At 49.5% G+C, this 23,262-nt stretch overlaps 10 protein-coding genes across 10 annotated transcripts; 5 read left to right on the plus strand and 5 right to left on the minus strand.

The window, feature by feature from the left end:
* Positions 1-892: 892 nt before the first annotated feature.
* Positions 893-3,124, plus strand: cat2 (bifunctional catalase-peroxidase Cat2; the record flags this gene model as incomplete). The annotated part of the gene is made up of 1 exon (XM_057157957.1): positions 893-3,124. One exon carries the CDS (start codon positions 893-895, stop codon positions 3,122-3,124), a length of 2,232 nt encoding a protein of 743 aa, XP_057003807.1.
* A 1,281-nt stretch (positions 3,125-4,405) lies between these two features.
* On the plus strand, positions 4,406-5,867 carry N7473_012019 (Zn(II)2Cys6 transcription factor domain-containing protein; the record flags this gene model as incomplete). Its single annotated transcript, XM_057157958.1, has 2 exons — positions 4,406-4,498; positions 4,551-5,867. The coding sequence occupies 2 exons, from the start codon at positions 4,406-4,408 to the stop codon at positions 5,865-5,867; spliced, it is 1,410 nt and encodes a 469-aa protein (XP_057003808.1).
* A 483-nt stretch (positions 5,868-6,350) lies between these two features.
* N7473_012020 (RTA1 domain-containing protein) lies at positions 6,351-7,328 on the plus strand (the record flags this gene model as incomplete). The annotated part of the gene is made up of 2 exons (XM_057157959.1): positions 6,351-6,537; positions 6,592-7,328. The coding sequence occupies 2 exons, from the start codon at positions 6,351-6,353 to the stop codon at positions 7,326-7,328; spliced, it is 924 nt and encodes a 307-aa protein (XP_057003809.1).
* Positions 7,329-7,721: 393 nt separating this feature from the next.
* N7473_012021 (ankyrin repeat domain-containing protein) lies at positions 7,722-8,717 on the minus strand (the record flags this gene model as incomplete). The annotated part of the gene is made up of 1 exon (XM_057157960.1): positions 7,722-8,717. The coding sequence occupies one exon, from the start codon at positions 8,715-8,717 to the stop codon at positions 7,722-7,724; it is 996 nt and encodes a 331-aa protein (XP_057003810.1).
* Positions 8,718-8,730: 13 nt separating this feature from the next.
* Positions 8,731-11,381, minus strand: N7473_012022 (uncharacterized protein; the record flags this gene model as incomplete). Its single annotated transcript, XM_057157961.1, has 3 exons — positions 8,731-9,514; positions 9,565-10,173; positions 10,228-11,381. 3 exons carry the CDS (start codon positions 11,379-11,381, stop codon positions 8,731-8,733), a joined length of 2,547 nt encoding a protein of 848 aa, XP_057003811.1.
* Positions 11,382-11,443: 62 nt separating this feature from the next.
* N7473_012023 (uncharacterized protein) lies at positions 11,444-11,846 on the plus strand (the record flags this gene model as incomplete). The annotated part of the gene is made up of 2 exons (XM_057157962.1): positions 11,444-11,587; positions 11,664-11,846. 2 exons carry the CDS (start codon positions 11,444-11,446, stop codon positions 11,844-11,846), a joined length of 327 nt encoding a protein of 108 aa, XP_057003812.1.
* A 498-nt stretch (positions 11,847-12,344) lies between these two features.
* On the minus strand, positions 12,345-13,385 carry N7473_012024 (uncharacterized protein; the record flags this gene model as incomplete). The annotated part of the gene is made up of 2 exons (XM_057157963.1): positions 12,345-13,174; positions 13,241-13,385. The coding sequence occupies 2 exons, from the start codon at positions 13,383-13,385 to the stop codon at positions 12,345-12,347; spliced, it is 975 nt and encodes a 324-aa protein (XP_057003813.1).
* Positions 13,386-15,157: 1,772 nt separating this feature from the next.
* N7473_012025 (fungal specific transcription factor domain-containing protein) lies at positions 15,158-16,717 on the minus strand (the record flags this gene model as incomplete). Its single annotated transcript, XM_057157964.1, has 2 exons — positions 15,158-16,217; positions 16,281-16,717. 2 exons carry the CDS (start codon positions 16,715-16,717, stop codon positions 15,158-15,160), a joined length of 1,497 nt encoding a protein of 498 aa, XP_057003814.1.
* Positions 16,718-19,660: 2,943 nt separating this feature from the next.
* N7473_012026 (MFS transporter) lies at positions 19,661-21,429 on the plus strand (the record flags this gene model as incomplete). The annotated part of the gene is made up of 3 exons (XM_057157965.1): positions 19,661-19,912; positions 19,972-20,721; positions 20,776-21,429. 3 exons carry the CDS (start codon positions 19,661-19,663, stop codon positions 21,427-21,429), a joined length of 1,656 nt encoding a protein of 551 aa, XP_057003815.1.
* Positions 21,430-21,658: 229 nt separating this feature from the next.
* On the minus strand, positions 21,659-22,765 carry N7473_012027 (uncharacterized protein; the record flags this gene model as incomplete). Its single annotated transcript, XM_057157966.1, has 2 exons — positions 21,659-22,174; positions 22,241-22,765. The coding sequence occupies 2 exons, from the start codon at positions 22,763-22,765 to the stop codon at positions 21,659-21,661; spliced, it is 1,041 nt and encodes a 346-aa protein (XP_057003816.1).
* Between the last annotated feature and the right edge of the window lie 497 nt (positions 22,766-23,262).

Below are 23,262 nucleotides of genomic sequence, written 5' to 3' on the forward strand. Positions count from 1 at the left end.
TAATATTCTAGAAGATCGTATGATGGATGCATGGGAAGAGAGTGAGCATAGCTACTCGATATAGCTGTATCGATCTATATCTCTCCATCTGTCCGATGCTCAGATGCGACCAGCAGGATGTTGAAATAAGGAACGAGTATTGCGAATAGCTAGCACCTTAAAACCATGACACGGACGACCGCCACCTGGCTCGAGCATCGTCTGTTTCCAGAAAAGATGTCCCAGAAAGATTCCAGGAGATTCCATTTGCTCGTGCGAGGGTGTTTGAGCCCGGAACAGGGGGCCATAGCAACTTCCGAGGTCCCCCGTGAGGGGTCACTACCCAGTGAGAAGGGCTCGGAATATGCAAGGATCTTCACAGGGCTAATAGAGAGTCTTAGTATTGGCAGAGTTGATAATAGTCAATTCAAAAGACTTGGAAACTGCAACGGCAGTATGTAAAGAGGAAAAACACGGGGATCTCCGGGCATTTGATTCGCAAGCGCGGTTCCCCGCAGGCGTCCAGAGTGACTAAGTTACTAAGTGAGTCTCTCCCCGCTCTCCACATTCCGGCAGCGGCGGTCTGGCCCAATCGCGGTCGCGAGCTTAGGAATCAGCAGTGGCCCAGAACTAAAGAGCTGACAAAGAGGGGCCTTTTCCCGAGGATTTGCCCAGATTGAGACTTCTCTCACGGTAATGTGTTTCCCGCCATTCGCTCCGTGGTTGAGGTGGTAACCAATGGTTCACTGGTACTACGACGGAACTTTGGGATCGGCTCACTTTATAAAGTGCGGGGACTTCCCTCGGCTGCCGGACGACCTTTCCTCTTTTCTCAATTTCTTTATCCAAAAATAAACCATCCCTTTCTGTCAACCTCCTCCTCACCCTCCCTCCACATAAAATATACATCAATATGGGTGAATGCCCAGTACACAAGTCTGCCAACGTGGCTGGCCACGGCACTCGCAACCGCGACTGGTGGCCCGAGAATCTGAAGCTTAACATTCTGCGCCAGCACACCGAAGCAACCAACCCATTGCACAAGGACTTTGATTATGCTACTGCTTTCAAGAGCCTCGACTACTATGCCGTCAAGAAGGACCTGCAAGAGCTGATGACTGACTCTCAGGAGTGGTGGCCCGCTGACTTTGGCCACTATGGTGGTCTCTTCATTCGTATGGCGTGGCACAGTGCTGGTACCTACCGTGTCTTCGATGGTCGTGGTGGTGGTGGCCAGGGCCAGCAGCGATTTGCTCCCCTTAACAGCTGGCCTGATAACGTCTCCCTCGACAAGGCTCGCCGCCTGTTGTGGCCCATCAAGCAGAAGTACGGTGACAAGATCTCTTGGGCTGATCTGCTGCTCTTGACTGGTAACGTTGCCCTGGAGTCCATGGGCTTCAAGACCTTCGGCTTCGCCGGTGGCCGTGCCGATGTCTGGGAGGCCGATGAGTCCGTCTACTGGGGTAGTGAAGTCGAGTGGTTCACCAATAACATCCGTTACAAGGCCGAGACCGAGCAAGATGCTGCTAAGCAGAGCGACATCAGCACTCGTGATCTCGAGGACCCCCTCGCTGCTGTCATCATGGGTCTCATCTACGTTAATCCCGAGGGTCCCGATGGCAACCCCGACCCCGTTGCTGCGGCCCGTGATATCCGCGTCACCTTTGGCCGCATGGCCATGAACGACGAGGAGACCGTCGCTTTGATTGCCGGTGGCCACACCTTCGGTAAGACTCACGGTGCTGCCGCCGCTGACAATGTCGGCAAGGAGCCCGAGGCGGCCGGTATTGAGCAGCAGGGCCTTGGCTGGACCAACGCCCACGGCACTGGTAAGGGTCCTCACGCTATCACCTCCGGCCTGGAGGTGACCTGGACCCGCACTCCCACCAAGTGGAGCAACCAGTTCTTGGAGTATCTCTTCAAGTACGACTGGGAGCTCACAAAGTCCCCCGCTGGTGCCAACCAGTGGGTTGCCAAGACCAACGACGAGCCCATCCCCGATGCCTTTGACGCCAACAAGACGCAGAAGCCTAGGATGCTGACCACCGATCTGTCTCTGCGCTACGACCCTGCCTACGAGAAGATCTCTCGCCGCTTCCTGGCCAACCCTGACGAGTTTGCCGACGCCTTCGCTCGCGCCTGGTTCAAGCTTCTCCACCGTGACATGGGTCCCCGTGCCCGCTGGCTCGGCCCTGAGGTCCCCAAGGAGACTCTCCTCTGGGAGGACCCCATTCCCGCTGTCAATCACCCTCTGATCGACACCGAGGATGCTGCTGAGCTGAAGCGTCACATCCTGAACTCGGGCGTTGAGCCCACCAAGTTCATCTCTACCGCCTGGGCCTCTGCCTCCACTTTCCGCGGCGGTGACAAGCGTGGTGGTGCCAACGGTGCCCGCATCCGCCTGGCTCCCATGAACAACTGGAAGGTCAACAACCCCGCCCAGCTGCGCGAGGTCCTGACCGTCCTCGAGGATATCCAGCGCAAGTACAACAGCTCCCAGACCGGCAACAAGCGCGTTTCCCTGGCCGATCTCATCGTCCTGGCCGGTTGCGCCGCCCTGGAGAAGGCCGCCGGTATCCCTGTCCCCTTCACCCCCGGCCGCATGGACGCCACCGAGGAGCAGACCGACGTCGACTCCTTCAGCTTCCTCGAGCCCGTCGCCGACGGTTTCCGCAACTACGGCAAGTCCTCTCTCCGCGTCCGCAGCGAGCACATGCTCGTTGACCGCGCTCAGCTCCTCACCCTGACCGCTCCCGAGATGACCGTCCTGGTCGGTGGTCTGCGTGTCCTGAACGGCAACTTCGACCGCTCCAACCTGGGTGTCTTCACCCAGCGCCCCGGCCAGCTGACAAACGACTTCTTCGTCAACCTGCTCGACATGAACACTGTCTGGCAGCCCACCGACGACAACAACGAGCTCTTCGAGGGTGTCGACCGCAAGACTGGTGCCAAGAAGTGGGAGGCTACCCGCGTCGATCTCATTTTCGGTCACCACGCTGAGCTGCGTGCTCTGGCTGAGTTGTACGGCTCTTATGATGGCCAGACTAAGTTCGTGCGCGACTTTGTGTCTGCTTGGGATAAGGTCATGAACCTGGACCGCTTTGATGTGGTTTACTCTGGCAGCCAGGGCCGGGCTCGTCTGTAAATGTTGAAATGCCTTGATGTTGATGATATGTTAAATTTTTGGACAAGCACTACCTTCTGCTTACCTTATGTATCTCAATTTGAATAACGATGATTGTGAATAATGAATTAGCCTGTTTATTTTTCTTCTATATCGGTCACTTTCCATGCTTGAATTCAGTTTAGTCCCTCCTTGTCTTTAAAGCTAGTAGAGACAGAACTAAAAAGAGGTCTAGAAAGAGGTCATCAATAACCGTCTTATCGTCTGGTAGTCTCTCCAGTGCGTCCGGTCGAATTTGAACCTCAGGAGATCCTGGATGGTTCTGGATGTGAAAGTCTAGCCACTTCTTCACAACGTTGCGCCGCACACGAAATTCCTCGCCGGAGTTGGGGGTCGTTCTCTGTCTGTTTTGGTCGGAGTACGATGACCTGAAGAAGCTCTTCTGGGAGTAGTGGTAGCGCTATATATGTTTCGGCCACGTTCTGCACGAAGTGAACGATGTGGCCACGGTACCAGCGCTGGAACCGGCTCCCACGGACCTGATATATCCGGATTGTAAGGTGGACCTTGTTAATGAGCAGTTCCTCGATAGGGGTTAGATCGGGCAGATGTGATGGCCTCTGCCGGGGGATCATAGAATTATTTCCCCCGAATTTACGGATTTCTTGGCCCTTGTCACATTGGCGACATCATCGACAGATATTATTTTGAAGACCCATGCGACACCATGTCCCTCGACAAAGGGTGCAAGTCTCCGGGCTCTCTGCTCGGAGGGCCTGCCGGAACTGGCGGATTAGCTGAGGTCTGGAAAGAGGTCTGGAAAGAGACGTGGAAAGCGACGTGGAAAGAGACGAACAAAGAAATGTAGAAGGGGAGGAAGAGGGATTTAGAGGGACATTCGAAAGCAGACTGAATTACCTATTTTGGGGAGTTGATACATGAATTCGAAGGTATAAGCCAGCTTCAAAGCGGTACATAATGGAAATGTTAGAGGACCCCACCCACAGTACCCTTCCAACCAATCACCATCCGTTGTCCGTCCAACCTCGCAACCACGTTCAAAGAGGAAATTTCTGCGTATCCGTATCCCCCTTCTCCCTTGGCATCCACCTATGAGACCAGGAGAAACCAAAATAGTTCAACGAAAAGCTTGTCGATCGCTGTCTCGACCCTTGTCTAATCATTCTAATTTAACACTAGTTGTTACAATCCCTGGATTGATGCTTTAAGGTTGTCAGCAGGCTGCAGCCTTTAACGGCATTAAAAGGAACGAATACGACCATCTCTTAAACTACGCGAGATATGGATCTCTCGGGAGGAAAGCCCTTTAGATCCCGGCGGACGCACCGGAAGTCGCGACTCGGTTGTGCGAACTGTAAGAAGCGGCGTATTAAGGTAAGCCTATATCACGCCCTGTGTTTCCTCCTATGACTTGGCATGATCTCAGGTCTTTTCATTCTTGTCAATCATGTTGAACATTCTGCGTGCTGTATTCTGCTTCCCTCGGCGAAAGCCTTGGATTACATCAATTGGCCAAACTGACGACGAGGACAACCTGTCACAGTGCGACGAGAAGAAGCCAATTTGCACCAACTGCGATAATCATGGCGTTGAATGCTCATTCTCACTGGTCGCTCCGACTCCTCCAGCTTCGGAAACACTGTCTCCTAGTGCAACTATATCCGAAACATCGCCTGAACAAAATACCCAACCGCTTTCTCGACGGTTCCGACCATATCCATACTCCAACGGAGGACTAAAGCAGACATTCAAATTATCTAAGCCCAAAGATCAACCTCAATCACCAGTCGAACCAACAGAGCCACCAGTCGAATTCTTACCCTTCAAATCAATATCGCTGGCCGATTTACATCTATTCCATAACTATACCATCTCAACCTATCAGACCATGGTGGAAGACGTCGACAGGAATGGGATTTGGCAGAATCACATCGTCCAATGGGGCATGGAATTCCCGTCAATCTTACATCTCATCCTGGCTCTCTCCGCTCTCCATCTCGCATACAAGAATCCCGAGTCGCGCGAGAAATATATCCAACAAGCCGATGATCACTTCACATTCGGCGTTCGAACGGTCACGAGTGTCCTGTCACAACTCAATGCCGATAATTGTCAAAAGATTTACATGGCGGCCGTTCTGATCTGTTTCAATTACTTTGGCCGTGGACCTCGGCCAGGCGAATATCTTATCTTCAGCGATGCCGGCGCAGGTGAATGGCAGGTTCTCATGTGGGGGGTGAAAACCATTGTCATGTCCTATCATGCCAAGGTATTTAGTGGCATCTTGGAGCCAAACGTCGACGAAAAAGAACCCGTCTTGAGTGATTCTATGAGCATCGAGCTTCATGAGCATACCATCCACGTGGAAGCCTTACAGCGACTCATCGAGCAAGAGACAACAGACGAAGCCGATCGCGCTATGTACACAAAGGCAATCAGTGACCTGCTGATTATCATGCGAGAAGTCTACGAAAAACGATCAATCGGAGATCCGGGTGTGGGCTTGATGCATCTGCTGATTGGTTGGCTATATCGTTTGCCGGAGGAGTTGGTCAGCCTATTGGAACAGAAAGAGCCGCGTGCTCTTGTTATATTAGCGTACTGGGCTGTCATGTTGAAGTACATGGATAGTGTCTGGTTTATGAAGGGATGGTCTGAGCATGTATTGTCGGGAATATCGGGGTATCTTCAACCAGGGTATCGCCCTTGGATTGAGTGGCCTTTGCGGGGTAAGACAGGATAGTTGATTACCTATGATACCCAAATTGAATGATATGTTACACTATGTAATCATGCAAGTCTACTCTGAAAGAACAGATTAGTATATTGTAGCCTGGTGAATTGGGTGACGCTTGCATGGCGGTAAAACGTAAATGTATGCTAGGATTAAACTTTGCTTTGAATGGAGCTTCTTTACATCACACGTGGAGCTGCTATATAGAAATTTCAACGGATATCCTAAAAATAAGTATCTATCTGCCTGAATACACCCAATTTCCAGGGTACTATTGGCACGAAGCAGAAAGAAATTGTTGGCATCAGTACTCAAGCGCGGTTCTATCATCAAACGACCCACTGGACCCACACGTATTCGTTCTTGATATTTCCCAATCCGGTAATCAGGAATAGATCGTCAGGGTGCCACTCAGATGGGCTTGAGAATAAATATGGCAGCATTGTCTTTCAAAAATTAAGCATTCACCTTTTTTCTGACCAAGACTCCATCATGGACATCGTTTATCACAATGGCACCAATGGCTCGGATCCCTGGGTTGAGTTTTACCCATATACACCTTCTGCAACAGCCGGGTATGCCTTCATGGCAATCTTTGGAATCGCGACAGTCGTTCATCTCGTTTTGATGTGTCCGTTCCGTGCTGCATACTTCATACCTCTAGTATTAGGAGGCATCTGTACGTTATTTCTCATCTCAACTCCTAAGAGCCTTGGCTAAAAAGACCGACCAGGTGAAACATTCGGTTACTACGGCAGAGCATGGTCCCATCAATCCCGAACGGAGATTAAATCTTGGGCCCTACAGGAAATGCTCATTCTATGTGCACCACCTCTCGTCGCGGCAACAGTATACATGGTCCTCGGCCGCATGATCCGCGCCTTCGATGCCGAACACCTCTCCAGCATGCGCCCCAAATGGCTTACATTCGTATTCGTCATGAACGACGTCCTATGTTTCTGCACACAACTCGGCGGTGCAGGAGTCCAAGTTACCGGAGACGCTAATATCATGGATATCGGCAAGAAAGTTGTCCTGGCCGGATTGATCTTCTCGTTGTTCGTCTTCGCGTTTTTCGTGGCTATCGCGGTGACTTTTCATCGTCGACTTCAGAATATGCCCACGCCTATTCTCACAATGAATCCGGATCTTACATGGAAGCGGTATATGTGGACGCTATATGTTGCTTGTGCTGCGCTGATGGTTCGAAATCTTGTTCGGACGGTTCAATTCGGCGCCAATCGGACAGCGGATATCAATACGAAAGAGGCGTATATCTACGTCTTTGATGCTTTCCTTATGTTCTTGACTATGCTTGTTTTGGTCATCTATCATCCAGGTCTGCTTATCAAGAAGACGCGCCGGGCGAAGAAGGTCATCGACTTCAGTCAGCCTTTAGCGGGGGATAGAAATTCCGGGCAGGTTCCTTTGATGGAATATGAGCCACGACCGATGGCCACGATGGCTTAGTTCAGACAAGATGGTTGGGTTCTTTCTTTTTTATTGTTCCAGAATATGGCGTTTGTGAATTAGGATACTAGAATGCATTCGTTATTATTGTTTTGAATGCCATTTGTTTTCAAGGATTTTTAGAACATTGTTAGTTGATCACAGTGCCTCGGAAAGTGTTGCGAGTGTTATCCGTTAGCAAAATTCTCAACTCAAACTAGGGGCTGGGAATGGAACCATTCATTGAAATACGGCAGTACCAGAGCAACTGATACTCGGAGCGTCAACAGTCAGAACATTGCCATATATCTATATTCAATATTCAATGCTATTGCTAAACCAATGAAATATTGCAACGCGTGTCGATAGTTTGAGATTCTGGCCCCTCTCGATTGTCCATTCCAGAGACATTTATTAGCTACTAGACTTATTTGTTATGGCTTCCGATCTCAGTATTGAATACTCAACAGTCTCTTCCGTATCTGAGAGCTCAGGTTCATGATTCCCGAGGTACGCCTGGCTGAGCGCTCGTTCCTCCCGCTCAGCAGCCTCAAACTCTTCCATCGTTGCACCGAGAAAGTACGAAGATCCTGGAACCTCATCGGCCGACATATTCGCAGCAGCGTGTTCCAGTATCTCGACAATACTATGATGGCCATACCGCCGAGCAATTTCCAGTGCAGTCTTTCCGAAATGATCACGGGCCAGCGCATTTCCGCCATGTTGCAGAATACATTCCGCCAATTTGGATTGACCCATAGCCGCAGCCAGATGTAATGGTGTTCGACCATAGAGTAATGGCGTGGATGCATCTGCACCAGCCTTGATCAAATGTATCGCCACACGTTGGTGATCTCCTTCCATCGCCTTGTGCAGCACAGTAGACCCTAGGCAGCTCCGAGCATTGATATCAGCACCCCATTTCAGCAAGGCCATGACGGCGCGCTTCTTGCCGAAAAATGCAGCGGAATGAAGCGGTGTTTCAATATCTTCATCTAGAAGAACTGTTCGTGTATTCTGACGGAACCCCATTGCAGTTGGGGGTCTTCGACCGGAATCACTCGGTTTTATGTCGAGGAGAACCTGATTGATCATATTCACGGTATTCTTCATCTTAACGGGACAGCTCTCGTTGGGGTCAGCTCCAGCAGCGCAGAGGAGGTCGACAACTACGGAGTTGTTCCGGGTTGTCGCGAGACTCAAACATGTCGCATTGCTGTCAGTACGCTGTGAAATACTCACACCTTTCCGGAGGAGAGCATAAACAGTCGCCTCATTCGAGCCTAGAATAGCCATGTGGAGGCCATTCATCCCTAAGCCCTTTGTTTGGTAGAGTTCGAGATTGAGTTCCCCGTCGGATTTGGAAAAGCGTAGATTCACGTTGAGAGTATTGATCTCAGAGATAGACATTTCCTCAATGATCTCAGTTAAGCCAATGGTACAGGTGAGATACCAATGCGTGGGATTTTTTCAGACCTCGCCTACTCTCACGATAGAGTAGACTAACGATCCATTCAACACTACCTCTCTGGTCGCATAAACGCCAGTATCGGATTCGTTTCTCCCAATTGTAGAGAGCTTCCGATTTTTGAAGACCGTTGTAAAGAAAGGCTTTGATCTTGGACGAAGCCCCTCGTTGTCGGTCCTGATCACTGCAGCTGACACAGTGCTGTAACCAGAACTCAGAAGCATAGTCTTCAAATAAGCTTTCCATACAAACCTCAGAATCCCCTAGACACTGTGAGTGTTCGGAAATGGGGGAATGTAAGAGCACATCCATGCACCGCGCTAGCAGAAGCACATTCACCTGCGATGTGTCAAACTCAGGCCGTTTTTCCAGGTATTCGAGCACAGAGGTATGTGCGTAACGGAATATTCCCAATTCAGTATCTTCGACAACCAAGTTGCAAGTCATTGCGAGTATATCGCGAGTAGTGAGCGGGCTGTAATGTCCGTCATCCTCGACCGAGACTGCTGCTCGCAATTCCTGAATCTTTAGGGGTCGTTGCGTGGCCATCAACCATTTGAGAACCCGCTCACCAACGGCCTTGCTACGCGCTCCTGATTGTGTGATCTGGTTGTAAATCATATCGTATGTCTCGGCAAGAGATGCTGGTAGTCTCCCCAGCTCTTGAAGTACGTCCTCTTCGCATTTGATTCGACGTGAGTCGCAAAGATTCTGCAGCTGCAGGGTCACCCATCGAAACCTGGTGAATATTAGCTAGACGATCCATCAGAATTTCACTAAAAAACTTACATTCCATGAGCTTCGTAGGTCAGACGAGTGATGATCAGCTCTCGCAAGTTATCAGATACCACACCTCCTAGCAGCCGACGAGAGCGCATAGCCACGTCAACCTCGGTTATCACAAACCTTTCGATGTCATCCGAATTATCGGCTGCATGCACATATAGATTCGGAGATTGCTCAAGTCTCCAGACAATATCTATTTCATCGCGGCTGGAGACGAATATCTTCACCACATTCGAAGACTGCTGAATGATAGTTTCAAGGCCATCTAGGAGCTCGTGCCGTCTTGTGGCATCCGCTTCATCCATAGCGTCGATGACGATAGTAGCCGGGACCTCGTCCAACACGCCCAAGATCATTTCAATCGCATCCTCGGTCGACAGCTTCATTGGCTGTGGGCTGTCCTTGACAAATTCCTTGTGCTTCTTCAATGCAGCCTGGTGTATCGGCTGCTCCACTGATTTGCAGACAAGTTGCCGTGCAATACTGCAAAGAATATGCTCTGGATCCGAACGTTCAGGCTCCATTTGGTTTCTGGCGCAGTAGAAATATGCGATCGGGGCCGATGATGAATCTTTTTCTCCTTGAGCAATGAGGTCGTCCACCACCAAAGATCTAGTGTGATACGTTAATGAGATCATGCCTCCAGCAAGTCTAAATAGAACTTACATCAGCTTTGTCTTTCCCGAGCCTGGAATACCATGTAGCCAGAGAATAGAGGAGTAGCTCGTTGTCTGCCAGGCGGAGAACACTGGTTTCTCCAACAGCCATAGACAAGTGTCTTCAAGACGGCCTTTTCGAACCGCTCGATGATGGTGCTTATAAGGAACATTTGATATCCAATTCAGAACATCTGATCGGTTGGTAGCATTAAGTTTGTCTTGCCAGTCGACCAACAGCCCGGACATTCGGATAATGGGTTGCTCCAGACCCTGAAGCGCTGACGTCAAATTTTGCATCTGCGTCTGAGATGTACGATCTAGCATTGGATGCACCCCTGACATGAATTGCGCAGTTTGTCTCATGTCGATTGCCATCGCCTCCGTGTGTTTTATGATACTAGCCATAGCCTGGTGTCGATCAGCGTCGACTAGGTGTGCATCTTGACTGACAAACTTCTCTGCTGTATAGACCTCACTCAAAAGATCGTCGATATTGTTATCTGAAAACGAGACCGCGCTCTTAGCTAAGCGCATCGCAGTATTCTTGGAATAATAGTGGAGTGCTTTCCCAAGAAAGACCAAGATTGAAGTATACAACTTGGTAAGCGATTGTGCCAGCTGTGTCTCGGCTGGAGTGAGTACATGCGATGCAAGGTAGATACCCTCAAAAATGGCGTATCGGGTTATCATCTTCGCGATGGCATCAACACCCTGCAGCATAGCACCGAAAATACTAGAGTCGTTTATTGTCAGTTGGAGGATCATCCGGATACCAGCCCAGGGCAGCGATGCATGAGTCGGGTCGTATTGCACTGCAATATCCCCGACTTCCTTGAATTTATTGACCCAGACAATCACTTTCTCAAAGACGTCTCGGAGGATGATAATAGAACCGTTCTTGCGCCTGATGCGCCATCTTTTGCGCAAGCATTCTTCCCTTCGCTGCTGCGCCAGGGCGAGAACATCCTCAAGAATGCCTCGTTTCTCCGGATTCTTGAAGTCGATCAAAGAGAGTTCAGCCTCGGGAACTGTCTGTACTGCGTTGTCCCATAGACTTTGATTCTTTTGAATTATCGGTAGCGCAACGCCTGTTCCGATAGTGGCGCCAGTAGAAAGCGGGGGTGATGGGGTAAGAGTAATGGTTGGCACTGTTTGCGCCATGGATCCTAGTAATCGGACAGACTGATACTCTGATCGTACTCGGCAAAGCCCTGGTTATCCAGATGCTGGAAATCGCGTGTGAACATGAGCAGGAGAAGACTGGAGATTGGCGACCGAATCGAAGTGAGACTGAGTGGCCCCCACCTGCCAAGTCATTGAGGCTTGAAATGACCTGCTGGCGCATTGAGCCCGAGGTCGGCTATTGTGTACGAATCTTACTCAAGATAAAGATAACGATTCGTCTGGGCTTTCTTGTCAATATTTTTGAGGTTCCACGTCCAGTCTGATCGAGTCAAGTCTCAAGGGCTGTCAGGTATCGTTTTGGACATGCCAAAGAAGAATAGCGAGGGTGAGAATGAACCATGTTGTAAGCTTCTGCTCAACATCAAGCCCCAGCTGAAGGTTCACCAGCTGAAGGCCCAAAGTGCCGATTCAGACGCGACTGTGGCGTGGCACCAGCTCTAATTATAAGCAACTCAGCCAGATCCAGAACCATGGCTCACAAAATGTACATTCCCACGACCAAGATGCACTTTGCTGAGGGCATAGAGGTGGACAACGGCTCATACCCACATTTTAAGCTGCAACCCCGACTACGCATGATTACTAAATTTAGCAGGATTAGGTCGAACAGGCCAGAAGATTATTCTCAATACGCTCTATCAGAGTGTTACTATCTAAAGAGAGATGTAGATATCATTATTAAGATCCACTGGAGGCTAAACCAGAGCCGTCCATACAAAGTCCCAACCAGCACATATCAGGGCCAGACGAACCCGACAGCATACTCGTCAGAGCGCCAGCATACACAATTACTATACCGGCGATCAAAACATCCAAGTCCAAACGCCATCCCTCGCAAAGAGAAAGCAGGTGATACAAGTAGAACTTCGCACGCCTCACATTTGCCAACAAATCATGAGACGTCGACTGAAGATAATGGACAAGAAAAAGTACATCTGGTTAGAACCACATGATTCCTGCCACCAGACCAATGACCACAGCCATGCAGCTGCCCCGCAGTTCTGCTGTGTGGACAGCAGCGTCTGTGGTCTGATTGCTCGATGTTGTGTGTAGTTTTTGCGTCTGGACTGTAGAACCAGAACTAGCGTTGGTCGCAAGTGACGTATCCTTTGCAGAACGGGCTGATGTTATTGATTGCTCGCCAGTCGCGTTTTGGGGTGTAAGCATTGATTCCAGGTATTTGGATCCTAGCTGAATTAGGGGTTGCACCCGAGAGACAGATGCAGTGTGCTTGGCATTTTCCCAAAGGCCAATCGCTCTGCGGCAGGCCTGCTGCCACTGGTTGCACAAGGCCGGGATCTGCAGTCCCGTTTCTTCTCGGAAAGATGTATATGGAGGCGAAGAGTTATTATCGGGATAAGGCGTAGTTTCGGAGCGGATGTCGTCAGTTGGGGTGGGTAGAGGAGAGGCATTAGAAGGCGTGATAGGGGGGTTGATGATCGTGGGCGCGGCCGAAAAACTTCGGTTGGAAAAGGAGGTAAAGAGTTGATAGTCGTCTAATTGTTGGATGAAATATGTTCGAAATGCGCGAGCGCGTCGACTGAACATGAATGATGATGATGACTCGGGAGCGATATAGGAGAGTCGACTTTTATTCTCGATCGGGGTGACATCGCCAGAGACTATCGGCGCGGTATTGGATCGCGAGGAGCGTGATATCCGACTTCCACGCGTGCGATACTGCGCAGTCATAACCCATGACTTTTGGGGTTCAATAGGAGGTGTATCCGGGGGGAATGCGGCGACGCCATCTTGAATCAGGGGAAGCTCTGTAGGTACCAACGATTAGCATAAACACGAGCTTTTCTCGACGAAATCAAGGTCAATGGACGCACTGCGAGCTCCGCCAGTAAAGTAACTGAAGTCTGCAAACTTGATATTGTAGATACTCGACAGCGATGGCACGAGAGTCAACAATGAGAAGACAATCAGCGCCAGGAGAGGGAGCGCGCCCGGTTTATCCAACCCCGGGCGCATCATCCACGATCACCGGTCGCAACCGGAGGCCGTTGGCGATGATAATGCGAGGGTGTCTATGAGAACCAAGAGACACTAGTCACAGTCGCTTTGAATGCCATGGAGAGGGGTCCGGAGTGGTGGTTTGGGGGCAATGTCTCGGATTTCACCGGGGGGGGGGGCGGTTTTAGCTCAAATCCTCAAGGAACAGAACGCGCCGACGCGCAGAGATGTGGAGGAGGGAGAACAGAAGAGCTCTTCGGAAGACACGGGTAGGAGTCGCAAGAATAAAATTAAATAAGATTTGTCTTGGGAGGGGAGACGATCCAAGAAATGGATGACGGCGATAAGGCTGAGAAGGTCAACTCTCTTGTCGGTTGGTTGCAAAGGTCGATGCTCTTCGTCTCTGCTTGGCGCTATTTTTCTCCGTTCGGCCCGAATGACGTCGACGAGGGTCGCGCAGGTAACGGCTGCAAGCGTCGGGATTGAGGTCTTGTTCCCCCTCCTTTTAAGACGCAATAACCCAGAGCTAATTGAGTCTGTACTTCCTTTTTTTGTATAGATGATAGCTTCGAGTCAGGAATGTCCTCCGTGGCCACGCCCTTTTTTTTTTTGAGTTTTTCCACTCGGCTTCCAGGAATGTTGCCTCAGGCAGCCACATCCCGTGTAGAACCAAGTTTCTCGTCGAGTTTGGCGTTCCGGAACAGGAAATGATACTTGAAATTGGTTCTAAAACCTGGGTCTCACAGGGTTCAAGCTAACTGCTTGACGTGGGTGGAGCTAACGATACTTTGAGGTGAAAGTCTCGAGGGAGGGCCGACCGCAATCTATGATCTCGAGTTCGGGGAATTGCCCGAGACAAATCTAGATTCGACAGAAATGTTTACCAAAAACGAGCGCTAGGCATAATTATCAAAGTTGATTCCTTGTTCTTTAGACATTAGAGGAACTTTATACCCGTCTGCTAGAATTCTTGCCAATAGTAGTCCTTGGGTATGCCATACCAGTGCGATCGATCTACTTGCAAACTACAAAGCCCTGCTGGCGGGGTTGAATACATCAAGGTAGAACGGATGGACCCTTTGGACTAATGTACGCAGTCGTAGATGAATAATGCTTGCCCTGCTGGATGGAGTGTCAAATGAAGATATCGTTCCACAAAACAGGGATGTCTTCCATTGCATCCAGCCGATGTTCCCCTTTTAGACACACTCGATCTCTTTAGCCCTCGCGGCGCAAACATTGCGGTGGAAGGATGGTCTTATGTCCTGTCGCGGCCGGTAAAATCTACTGCAAAAATAGCTAATCGAACTACCGAAGCACCCTGTCTGCCCTACACACAAGCTGCTACAATTTATGCCAGCGAATGATGCCAGCCAAGGATGCCTTTACCGGGCAACTCCCGCGCAGTCATCCCAAAAAAGCAACCGATCGGCACGCCCAGTCTGACAAGATGCATGGCCCTAAATGTCATCATCACCGTGGAGGCTTTGGCGGGCCTATCCGTCTTACACCTTTCGGTTAACGTGCATACAGCATAACAAATATAGAATAACCTTTGCGGCGCATTGCGCGTCCACCCTACTTTGCCTCGACAATGAGACAAACGGAACACAATTCGGGTTTCAACCTTTCTCATATCACATATCTATCATACGACTGGCTATTTGACAGGAAACACCATTGCCCCTCAAACCTAAATATAAACAACTCCAATCATGCCGCTAGCATTAGCATGAACACGCAATGGAGTGCGGGGTATCCCTCTACCCTTCCCTTTCGCCGCGAACATCGTGCTAGGCTAACAGATTTCCAAAAAACGCACCATCCTGGAATAGCCAGGATCGACCAGGCGATTCCAAGAAACTGGGCAGCCACTCTGGCAGGGCCGTCGAATTGCGACCATGAGATTTCTCACCGCCACGACTATGCAGGGACACCAGTGCATGCTCGAGCTGGAAGCTTGTCCCTCCAGCTTGGCCTATACTAAAGGCTCCTAGAGGGATTGTCTCGCCATCATTCGCATCAAGCCGAACTGCACGACTGGGTGAAGCATGTAGAATGTCATGCAAACTCTCCAGAACTTTCATACCCCTCTTAGCCAAGCCATACTGAGGAGCTTGCTGGCAGAGTAGAGCAAAACCATTGAAGAAGATGGCGAAACTGGATCGTAGTCCTTGGTCGAGATTGATCTGCAAGCCCTTTTCTGCGAGTTTTCCCTCATCGGCTTGAACAGAAAGTAAGCAGACTCCAAGGCAAGCCAAAGCGTCGACCAGCCAGGTTGGCAGCATAAAAAGCCTTTCTGCAGCTCCGCCCTCTTCGTCGCCCGTCAATGCATAGAGCTTGGTAATAGAGGAGATCGCTTTACATGTAGCATCCATGAGTGCTCGACGGTGGGAAAGGGTGAGCAAGTCAGTGCCATGCTTGAGTGGTGTATTCGTCTCCCGGTGGAGATGATTGCATGGATCTGCAAAGGCCCTGTAGAGCGAAGCCTTCGTACTGTGGATGGATAGATGAAGATATTCTCTCTTACAAGGAATTGCCGTGTCAGCAACATCCCAAGTCGTATCTGGATTCTCAAGCCAATATGCGGGTGGTAGCGGGTCAATGATCACTTCTTGAAACCGCTGTGCGAATTCGGCTACCACCGCTGGTGCATGTTGATCGTCTTTCCAAGAAGGTGGGCTCATAAATGCGGTGAGGTACCGAGCCAATTTGATATGGAACACCCGGTCGGTGAATGGAGTGAGGATATAGGGCGTGATAGTCAATGCTTGTAGATCATCGTGGGGTGGGTCGATATCGAAATAACCCTCGGGGATGAGAGGCCAAAGGCCAAAGAAGGTGCACATATATCTGGTGCATAGTGTGTCAGCGTGAAATTGAATCAATCTAAAAATCAATAGAATCTATACGTACCGATCCCAGACATAAAGGTTCCAAAACGTTCTGCGTCGAAGCTCCATATCCAAATCACTCAAGGAGATACCCGGATCTTTCATATGTAGGCCCAGCTCACGTGCATCCTTGACAGCAGCACTCAAGACCGCCCAACTAGGCCGAACCTTGGCGTAATTCTGCAAGTAACACACATGGTAGAATCTATGCTGAACTGTGACAATCGACGGTTTTCTTTCAAGTGCTTGAAAATTCCCGAGTTCGTCGGCGAGCGTAACAAACCAATGCTCCAAGTGATCGAGATGAGTACTCAATACTCCAGCGGTAGGATATTTTGAATGCGGCAGATTCTGGATACTGAGAAGGCTGACTCGGAGAACGAGGACCCCGAAGTTGATATCATCTTCTGAGATGGCTTGTCCCGAGTGGTCGTTGGTCTCCTGTGATTTGCACCACATATCGTATCTTGACTGGAACGACGGGGGATGAATTATTTCGTATACTCGGTTGATTTCTTGTAAGAACATGCAAACTAGAAAGTCCGTGATTGAACGATCTGGCCAGGTTCTCCGCGGCCTCGATGACTCGACGTGGTCACTATTTTGTTGAAATTAGTGCCGTTGTCATTATTGAATACGTCATGGGGTCAGAAACAAACAGTGATTCATAAGTGATAGGAAGAAAGCTTAATCCTTGTGTTATATGACCCAGAGCTTCTAGGCTCATGTCATTGGAGTCAGAATCATAAGAAGACAGCGTGGCAGAAGTTTCCCGTTCTTCACTGTTGTCAAGCACAGAGCTTGGTCTGCGAGTAGGTGGATAGCCATTGTAATCACTGCTAATGCTCTTCTGTGGAGGAGCATTGGTGTAGATACAAAGGTGCTCTACTGCACGACCTGTGCAGTGATTACAAGGCTTCTGTCGATTGCACTAGAAACCGGTCAGTGATTGTGCTTTCTTTTGTGGGATATCAAGTCATTATCATGCCTTTTGCTTCCTTCGATTGCACTCCAAGCAAGACTTGATAGGCTTGCGTCGAGTCCGCTTTTCCGCCTGCATTTTCAAAACATTCGCCGAAATTTGATTGTAAAATTATTTCAACAGACAACTAAGCAGAATTGAGTTCAACCACGAGCTATTTATTTAGTATTCAGGTGGTAAGTCGCTAAGACCCAAAAAGGGCCCCCATCTGATGATACCCCAGCACACCTTAAAATACACGTGGCTGCTACTAGCATCATGGAAGAAGTTAAAATCTTACTGCAGAATTCCATGATCTCTGCATATGGCCCCAATATTTGCTGTTGGTAAGCTTCATCCAGCGCTCTAAGACCTGCGATATCAAGCTGGAAGATTCCTAGGAGGCAATCGCAGTCTGATGTCATCCCACATAGAACCGATTAGTAATTGAGTGAGATTTGAATATTCTGACTCAACCTAATTCCTCTATAAAATGCTTGTTCATCCAGATATTTGGAATTAATCAGGCCTTTGTCATTGCTTTGGTCTATTCCAGATGCACATGTGACACTGTGTACTCTTTGAAGCTATACAAACGAGCTAGACGAACCTTGGGACGCCACTGAGTTGGGGGCCGGCGCATGGAATGCCTTAGGTTAAGATTATAAAGGCAGTCGCTCTTTACTCGGGGGCCGGAGCATCGGGTCTCCGCCACGTGGGCCCGCTAATCATCTAACCAATGCAACCGGGGCGCTTAGAGCCTGGAACTTGAATAATAACAAGCGGACATTAATCTAGTGGCCCAGCGAGAAAAGCCTGTCAGCTTCGTTTTTGGCCCCCAAAAAGGACGTTCTGCAGCAGCCTCAAGTCAGGATACGGTTTTCAGAACCTTACGATATCTCTTTGTGTGTTTTTGGGCTTAGAGAACACGGATAGATAGTGAACTTATCGGCCGCTAGCGCGATTTGTCACCTTTTTCTTTTCATTTTAGGAAATTGGTATAAACGTTCATAATGTTCATTGGAAGTTCTCCCGATGCAGATTCAAATTTTAGTGCACTAGCCCTATTATTGCGATCGCGGGATGTATAAGCAGTTACTCAGGATTCAGCCCTGTTTGCACTATTTCTGTCCTTTTCCCTCACCGTCTATTTTGAGTCTTGAATTTGAGATGCGTTGGCCGAGATTTGTCACTGTGCAAGTGCATATCCACCCACACTTGGAAATAGTGGGCCCACATCCTCCGCTTGATAGAACTTGATAAAAGAAGCGAAATGGAAACTTCGTAACCATGCTGTTGATACTGGGCACGTGAGCAAAAATAAGACCACAGACCAATGAGGCAACTAAGAATTTAATCAAATTACGTTCAATCAAAATTTTTTTACAGATTTGGAAATTTGATATTTAGACTCTAATCAACCGCAACCTCCAGTCACTAAACCACATCCCAGAAGCCAGCTTTCTAAGCCCCAAGCCTGAACGCCAGGGTACTAAGTATTCCTACCCACTATTTGAATCCTGAGAGATACTATATTCTCATCGAATACTTTGGTCTATATTTATCGGGGTCAAGAACGTACCTTACGTCATAGCATTCCAACGCCCCTTAAGGAGCATCATAAGAGGGGGTAGAGTATCCCAGTGCTTGATAACCTCCCTGTTTCTTATCCTTCAATTCCCCTTAGGACTTGAACCCGCATTCAAATTATTATATGTACTGTAGAATATTCTTGCTTTATCTGAAAGTCTTCTCGGAAGAGCATTGTGGAATGTAATCAAAACCCACTTGTGGTTTTGTCCAGCCAGTGGCTGCCCCTAAACTCGGGGGCCCTGCTGGCCTTTTGCGATCACGTCCACTCTTTTTGGAAACATTTTCAATCGAAACGACTGGAAAAATTGATAAGCTCAGCCAGAAGGTTCGCCCCCAAACTAACGCTAACCCGCTCCGCGGCCAACCCTTTCTCGGGGGCATCGGCATCTCTCACAATCAGGGATCATATTCCCACAATGCCTCCCGTTGTGTGGAGCACATGCCTGCGTGACACCGGGAGCCATGCAACCTTCAATTGAGAACAGCGCTCTGAGCTAATATTCATCCAATAGCATCTGTTGTAGATAAGTCCTTGGTATACCATAAGCCCCTTGTTGTGACCTTCCGGGGACCATCCCTTGATAGAACAAGCATCCCTTAAGCCTCAGGAATTCCATAGGGCACAGACACCCTTTCAAGGCTCACAATCTCCTGAATCAAAGTCCTCCCTTTGCAATGAAAATTGTTAGTCGATACCTCGCTAAATTCTTAAGCGATTAGTCCCCCGTTGTAGGGAAAAAGTCTCGTGTCGAACCCAGCAATGATTCCACGCCAACACGCCGCCTGAACAGTACGAAGGCATAGTCAGCGAATCCACAGCCTACCAGTTCAGTTCTATCTACAAACCAATGGGACTCCCAGACATATCTCAAGATACCTTTGGCTATGAGTCGAAAACAACTCTCGATCTCCGGAATAGTGTCGATGATGTAACGCCCATCCCGGCGCAGGAGAGCAGACTCCATCTATTCGAGACCCAGCCTTCATCCGAGGAGCAGCAATGGACGCCCGATCTGCGAGACTGGTTGGTCTTCATCAACATACTCATCCTTGCGATGATGGACACTTTTGATGCGACGGTGATGATGCCAGTTCTGCCGGTAAGCCATACATCTCCCTAGATTTTTTGCAATGATGATGCTGATATGTTGAGTTGAAGGAACTGGCCAATACCTTCGACAAACCCCTCGTCAGCACTCTCTGGGTCAACACCGTGTATCTCGTTATCAGCGCTGCCAGCCAACTATTCTTCACGATGATGTGCGATGTTTTCAGCCACGGACCGTTGTGGATTATCGCAGGTGTGCTGAGCACGATCGGCTCTGGTGTATGCGGTGGCTCGATGAGCCTGACCGAGCTTATCATCGGCCGCTTGGTCCAGGGCATTGGCGGAGGTGGTGCAACGGCGCTTTGCTGGGTGATAATGGCAGATACAACCCCAGAGTCCATCCACTCACGATACTCATGCTATATCTTGTTGACACGACTCATTGGATCAATGCTGGGCCCGGCCGTGGGCGGGCTTTTCATCGACAAGGGCAATTGGACTTGGGCTTGTTATTTCAACTTTGTTTTCTGCGGACTAGGTTTGTTGTTGATTCCCCTCTCCGTGGATTTGCGCGTTTCGAAGAACATTCCGCTCCGGAAGCTGCGTATCTTGGATTGGTCTGGGGCCACGATGGCGTTGTTGGGCCCATCTAGTATTCTGATCGGGCTGGGCTGGAGCGGCATCTTGTATCGGTGGCTTGAGTGGCAGGCTTTGATGCCTATCGCTGTTGGTGTTGCGACACTCATTGCGCTGGTGTTGTATGAGTCGATGTGGGCATTGCACCCACAATTCGGTGCGAGAATATTCAGATCTCCGGCAGCGATCATGACCTATGTTGGTTGCTTCTGTCATGGCTTTGTGGTGAGTGATAAATTTTTCCTGTGTGCAGTTGACAAGTCTAACATCAAAATCTAGATTCTATGTCAGATGCAGTACTTTTCCCTCTACTTCCTGGCGACCAAGTACTATTCTCCCACGGTTGCAGGACTGGCACTTCTGGCACTCACTGGGTTAGCACTTACACCTGCAGCCGTGGTAGGAATCGTGCTTGCAAGTGAACCGCAATGTTCCAAATACATCACCTCTGGGGGATGGGCATTAACCATGCTCGCATCCGGTTGTTCCATTCTTCTCGACCGCACAACACCCACTGTTGGATGGGTGTTTCTTTTCTTTTCAGCAGGTCTCGGCCATGGACTCCTTCTGGCAAGCTATAATATCGAAGTGCACAATATGCCCAAGGGTGAAGGAAAATCCTTCACCACCAAGCCGATTGTCATTTCCAACTTCATGCGGGCGTGGGGGATGGCCGTGGCTATACCTATGGGAGGCGTGGTGTTCTTGAACTTGTTCGGGAATAAGCTCCAGCGCCTGGGTCTTAAGCGCGATCTGATCAATACTGCCAACGGATATATAGTACTCATGAATCAGGTACAGATGTCGGATGAACAGAGACAAGCTATTCAGGATGCCTCGGCGACAGCCCTGCAGATTGTATGGGAGCTTATCACAGGAGTTAGCGCTGTGGGTGGATTGTCTTCAGTATTCTTGTGGAAGAAAAAGTCATAACAGAATGTTGAATATCATATTCGTGGGTTTCTCTGGGACTTTTTTCTTTCTCTCCTGTTGGTTTGTAATATAGACTTGCTAGCGATGAACAGTAGTCGAACAGTGTTGTGGATAAAGTCAGACTGGCAAAACAAAAATTCAAGAATAAGCAAATAATTCAATGAGTGTGGAAGGTATGGGTATTCAGGCTGAAAGAAGCAAAAAAAGGAGGCCTGCAAGGATCCCAGTTTCACATGAGACTGCATTTCTCGCGGCGACGCGTGGCTTGACCTGGGTTTGTACTCAGAGGGACTTGAGGTGGAGTGGGGGCGGATGTACCTGAAGTCTCAGGAGATGCCTTGAGGCGTTCTAGTTCCTGCTCTTTCATCCGTGCCTGGGCCTTGAGTCTTGCGGGAGTCACAGCATCCCTACCACCCTTGATAGTCCAACCGTGGAGGCGATCTTTTCCAAGCTCTTGCAGTGTCTTCTTTTCCACGATACTGTACTGGCTTGGATCTTCCCGGTCAAAGTTGAAAGGCGCATTCAGCGAAACCGGAGGATTGGTGATGATCCGCGGAATTCTCAGACTGTTGACCGAGGCGGAATGGAGCATCAACGGATGAAGGAGAATCACATCACCCACGTTGCCGGTCATCTCGTGGAACTCATGACATTCTTTGATGACTCTGTCATAGCAGGCACCACTCTGGTCATCAGGCTGGGCGCGAGGAACCATGTATGGGGAGACTCCTTCCGGATGATTGTACTATCGCCAAGTCAGGTTAGCAAAACGACAGGGATAAATCAGAATCGCCAAGCCAGTTGTGCGTACTAAATGCTGGGCTATCCTCTTGATGCCATCAGAACAGATCATAGTGCCACCGGCATGTTCTATGATGTCGGTAAACAGAGGGATGACCAGCAACCCCTGCTCAGGCGAATCAAGGAAATGGATGAAAAAATCACCATCGACATGCCATCCTTGCAGCTCAGACGGATGGGGCCATTTCCCCTGGGACTCCTCCGTGCCAAGATTGACGATTAGGGCATCGTTCCAGGTGGCCGAGTGCGCCGCCACGCGGTCCTCGCCACCAAGCAGCTCACAGATGGCGGCCCATGCTTTGGGGGCGAAGGTCTGTACGGGCTCCGACTTGTGTTCGGGCATATTAATTCGTTCGGCAGTCCAGGTTGACTTGTCTGTAGGGGAGTAGCCAAGTCGCGTCCAAACATCTGCCGTCCACTCGGCTGCCTTAGCTCGGGAGAAGCAGTTGGTCAGGCGCACGTAGCCATGTCGCATGAAATGGTCGATCTGCTCCTGAGAGAGCTTGTAGTCTTTCGGTTCATTGTTCGAGGCCATGATGTCGTTAAATCAAAGGATATGGAATGAACTTCTGTCTGTTACTTGCACGATGTTATGGTTTCTCTCGAAGTTATGGGAAATGGTTCCAGCGAGTCACGAAGCTGACAAAGCACTGCACCTTCCATTGAGTCTGAGTCATTCATTGCATCCAGAATGGGTTGTCCTTGCCTGTTTAGCGAGAGTCAAACATTGACAATGGTACTGTCCAACTCTGTTTGACTCTGATTTCTGTTACTCAATGGCGTTGCCAAGGGTGATTCCGGCTAAAATGAATATCCAACTTTGACTTTGTCACCCTGGACCATTCTCCGTTTGCTCCTCCCCGCAATTGGCGGCGTCCTGCGCCACTGGTGGGAACTAACCGGGTCAGGCTTCCCCCTGGTTCGTTTGGGCTCATTATACGACTCATGGACCTCGTGAGATTGGCTCAAACTCTTGACCGATCCTTTGCCTGCATCATTATCCCCAGGCTAGTCAAAACCCAACTGCCTTTA

Source organism: Penicillium subrubescens (genome assembly GCF_028828155.1).
Source record: "Penicillium subrubescens strain IBT 31985 chromosome Unknown utg000010l_segment0_segment0, whole genome shotgun sequence".
In the NCBI taxonomy this organism is placed as follows: domain Eukaryota; kingdom Fungi; phylum Ascomycota; class Eurotiomycetes; order Eurotiales; family Aspergillaceae; genus Penicillium; species Penicillium subrubescens.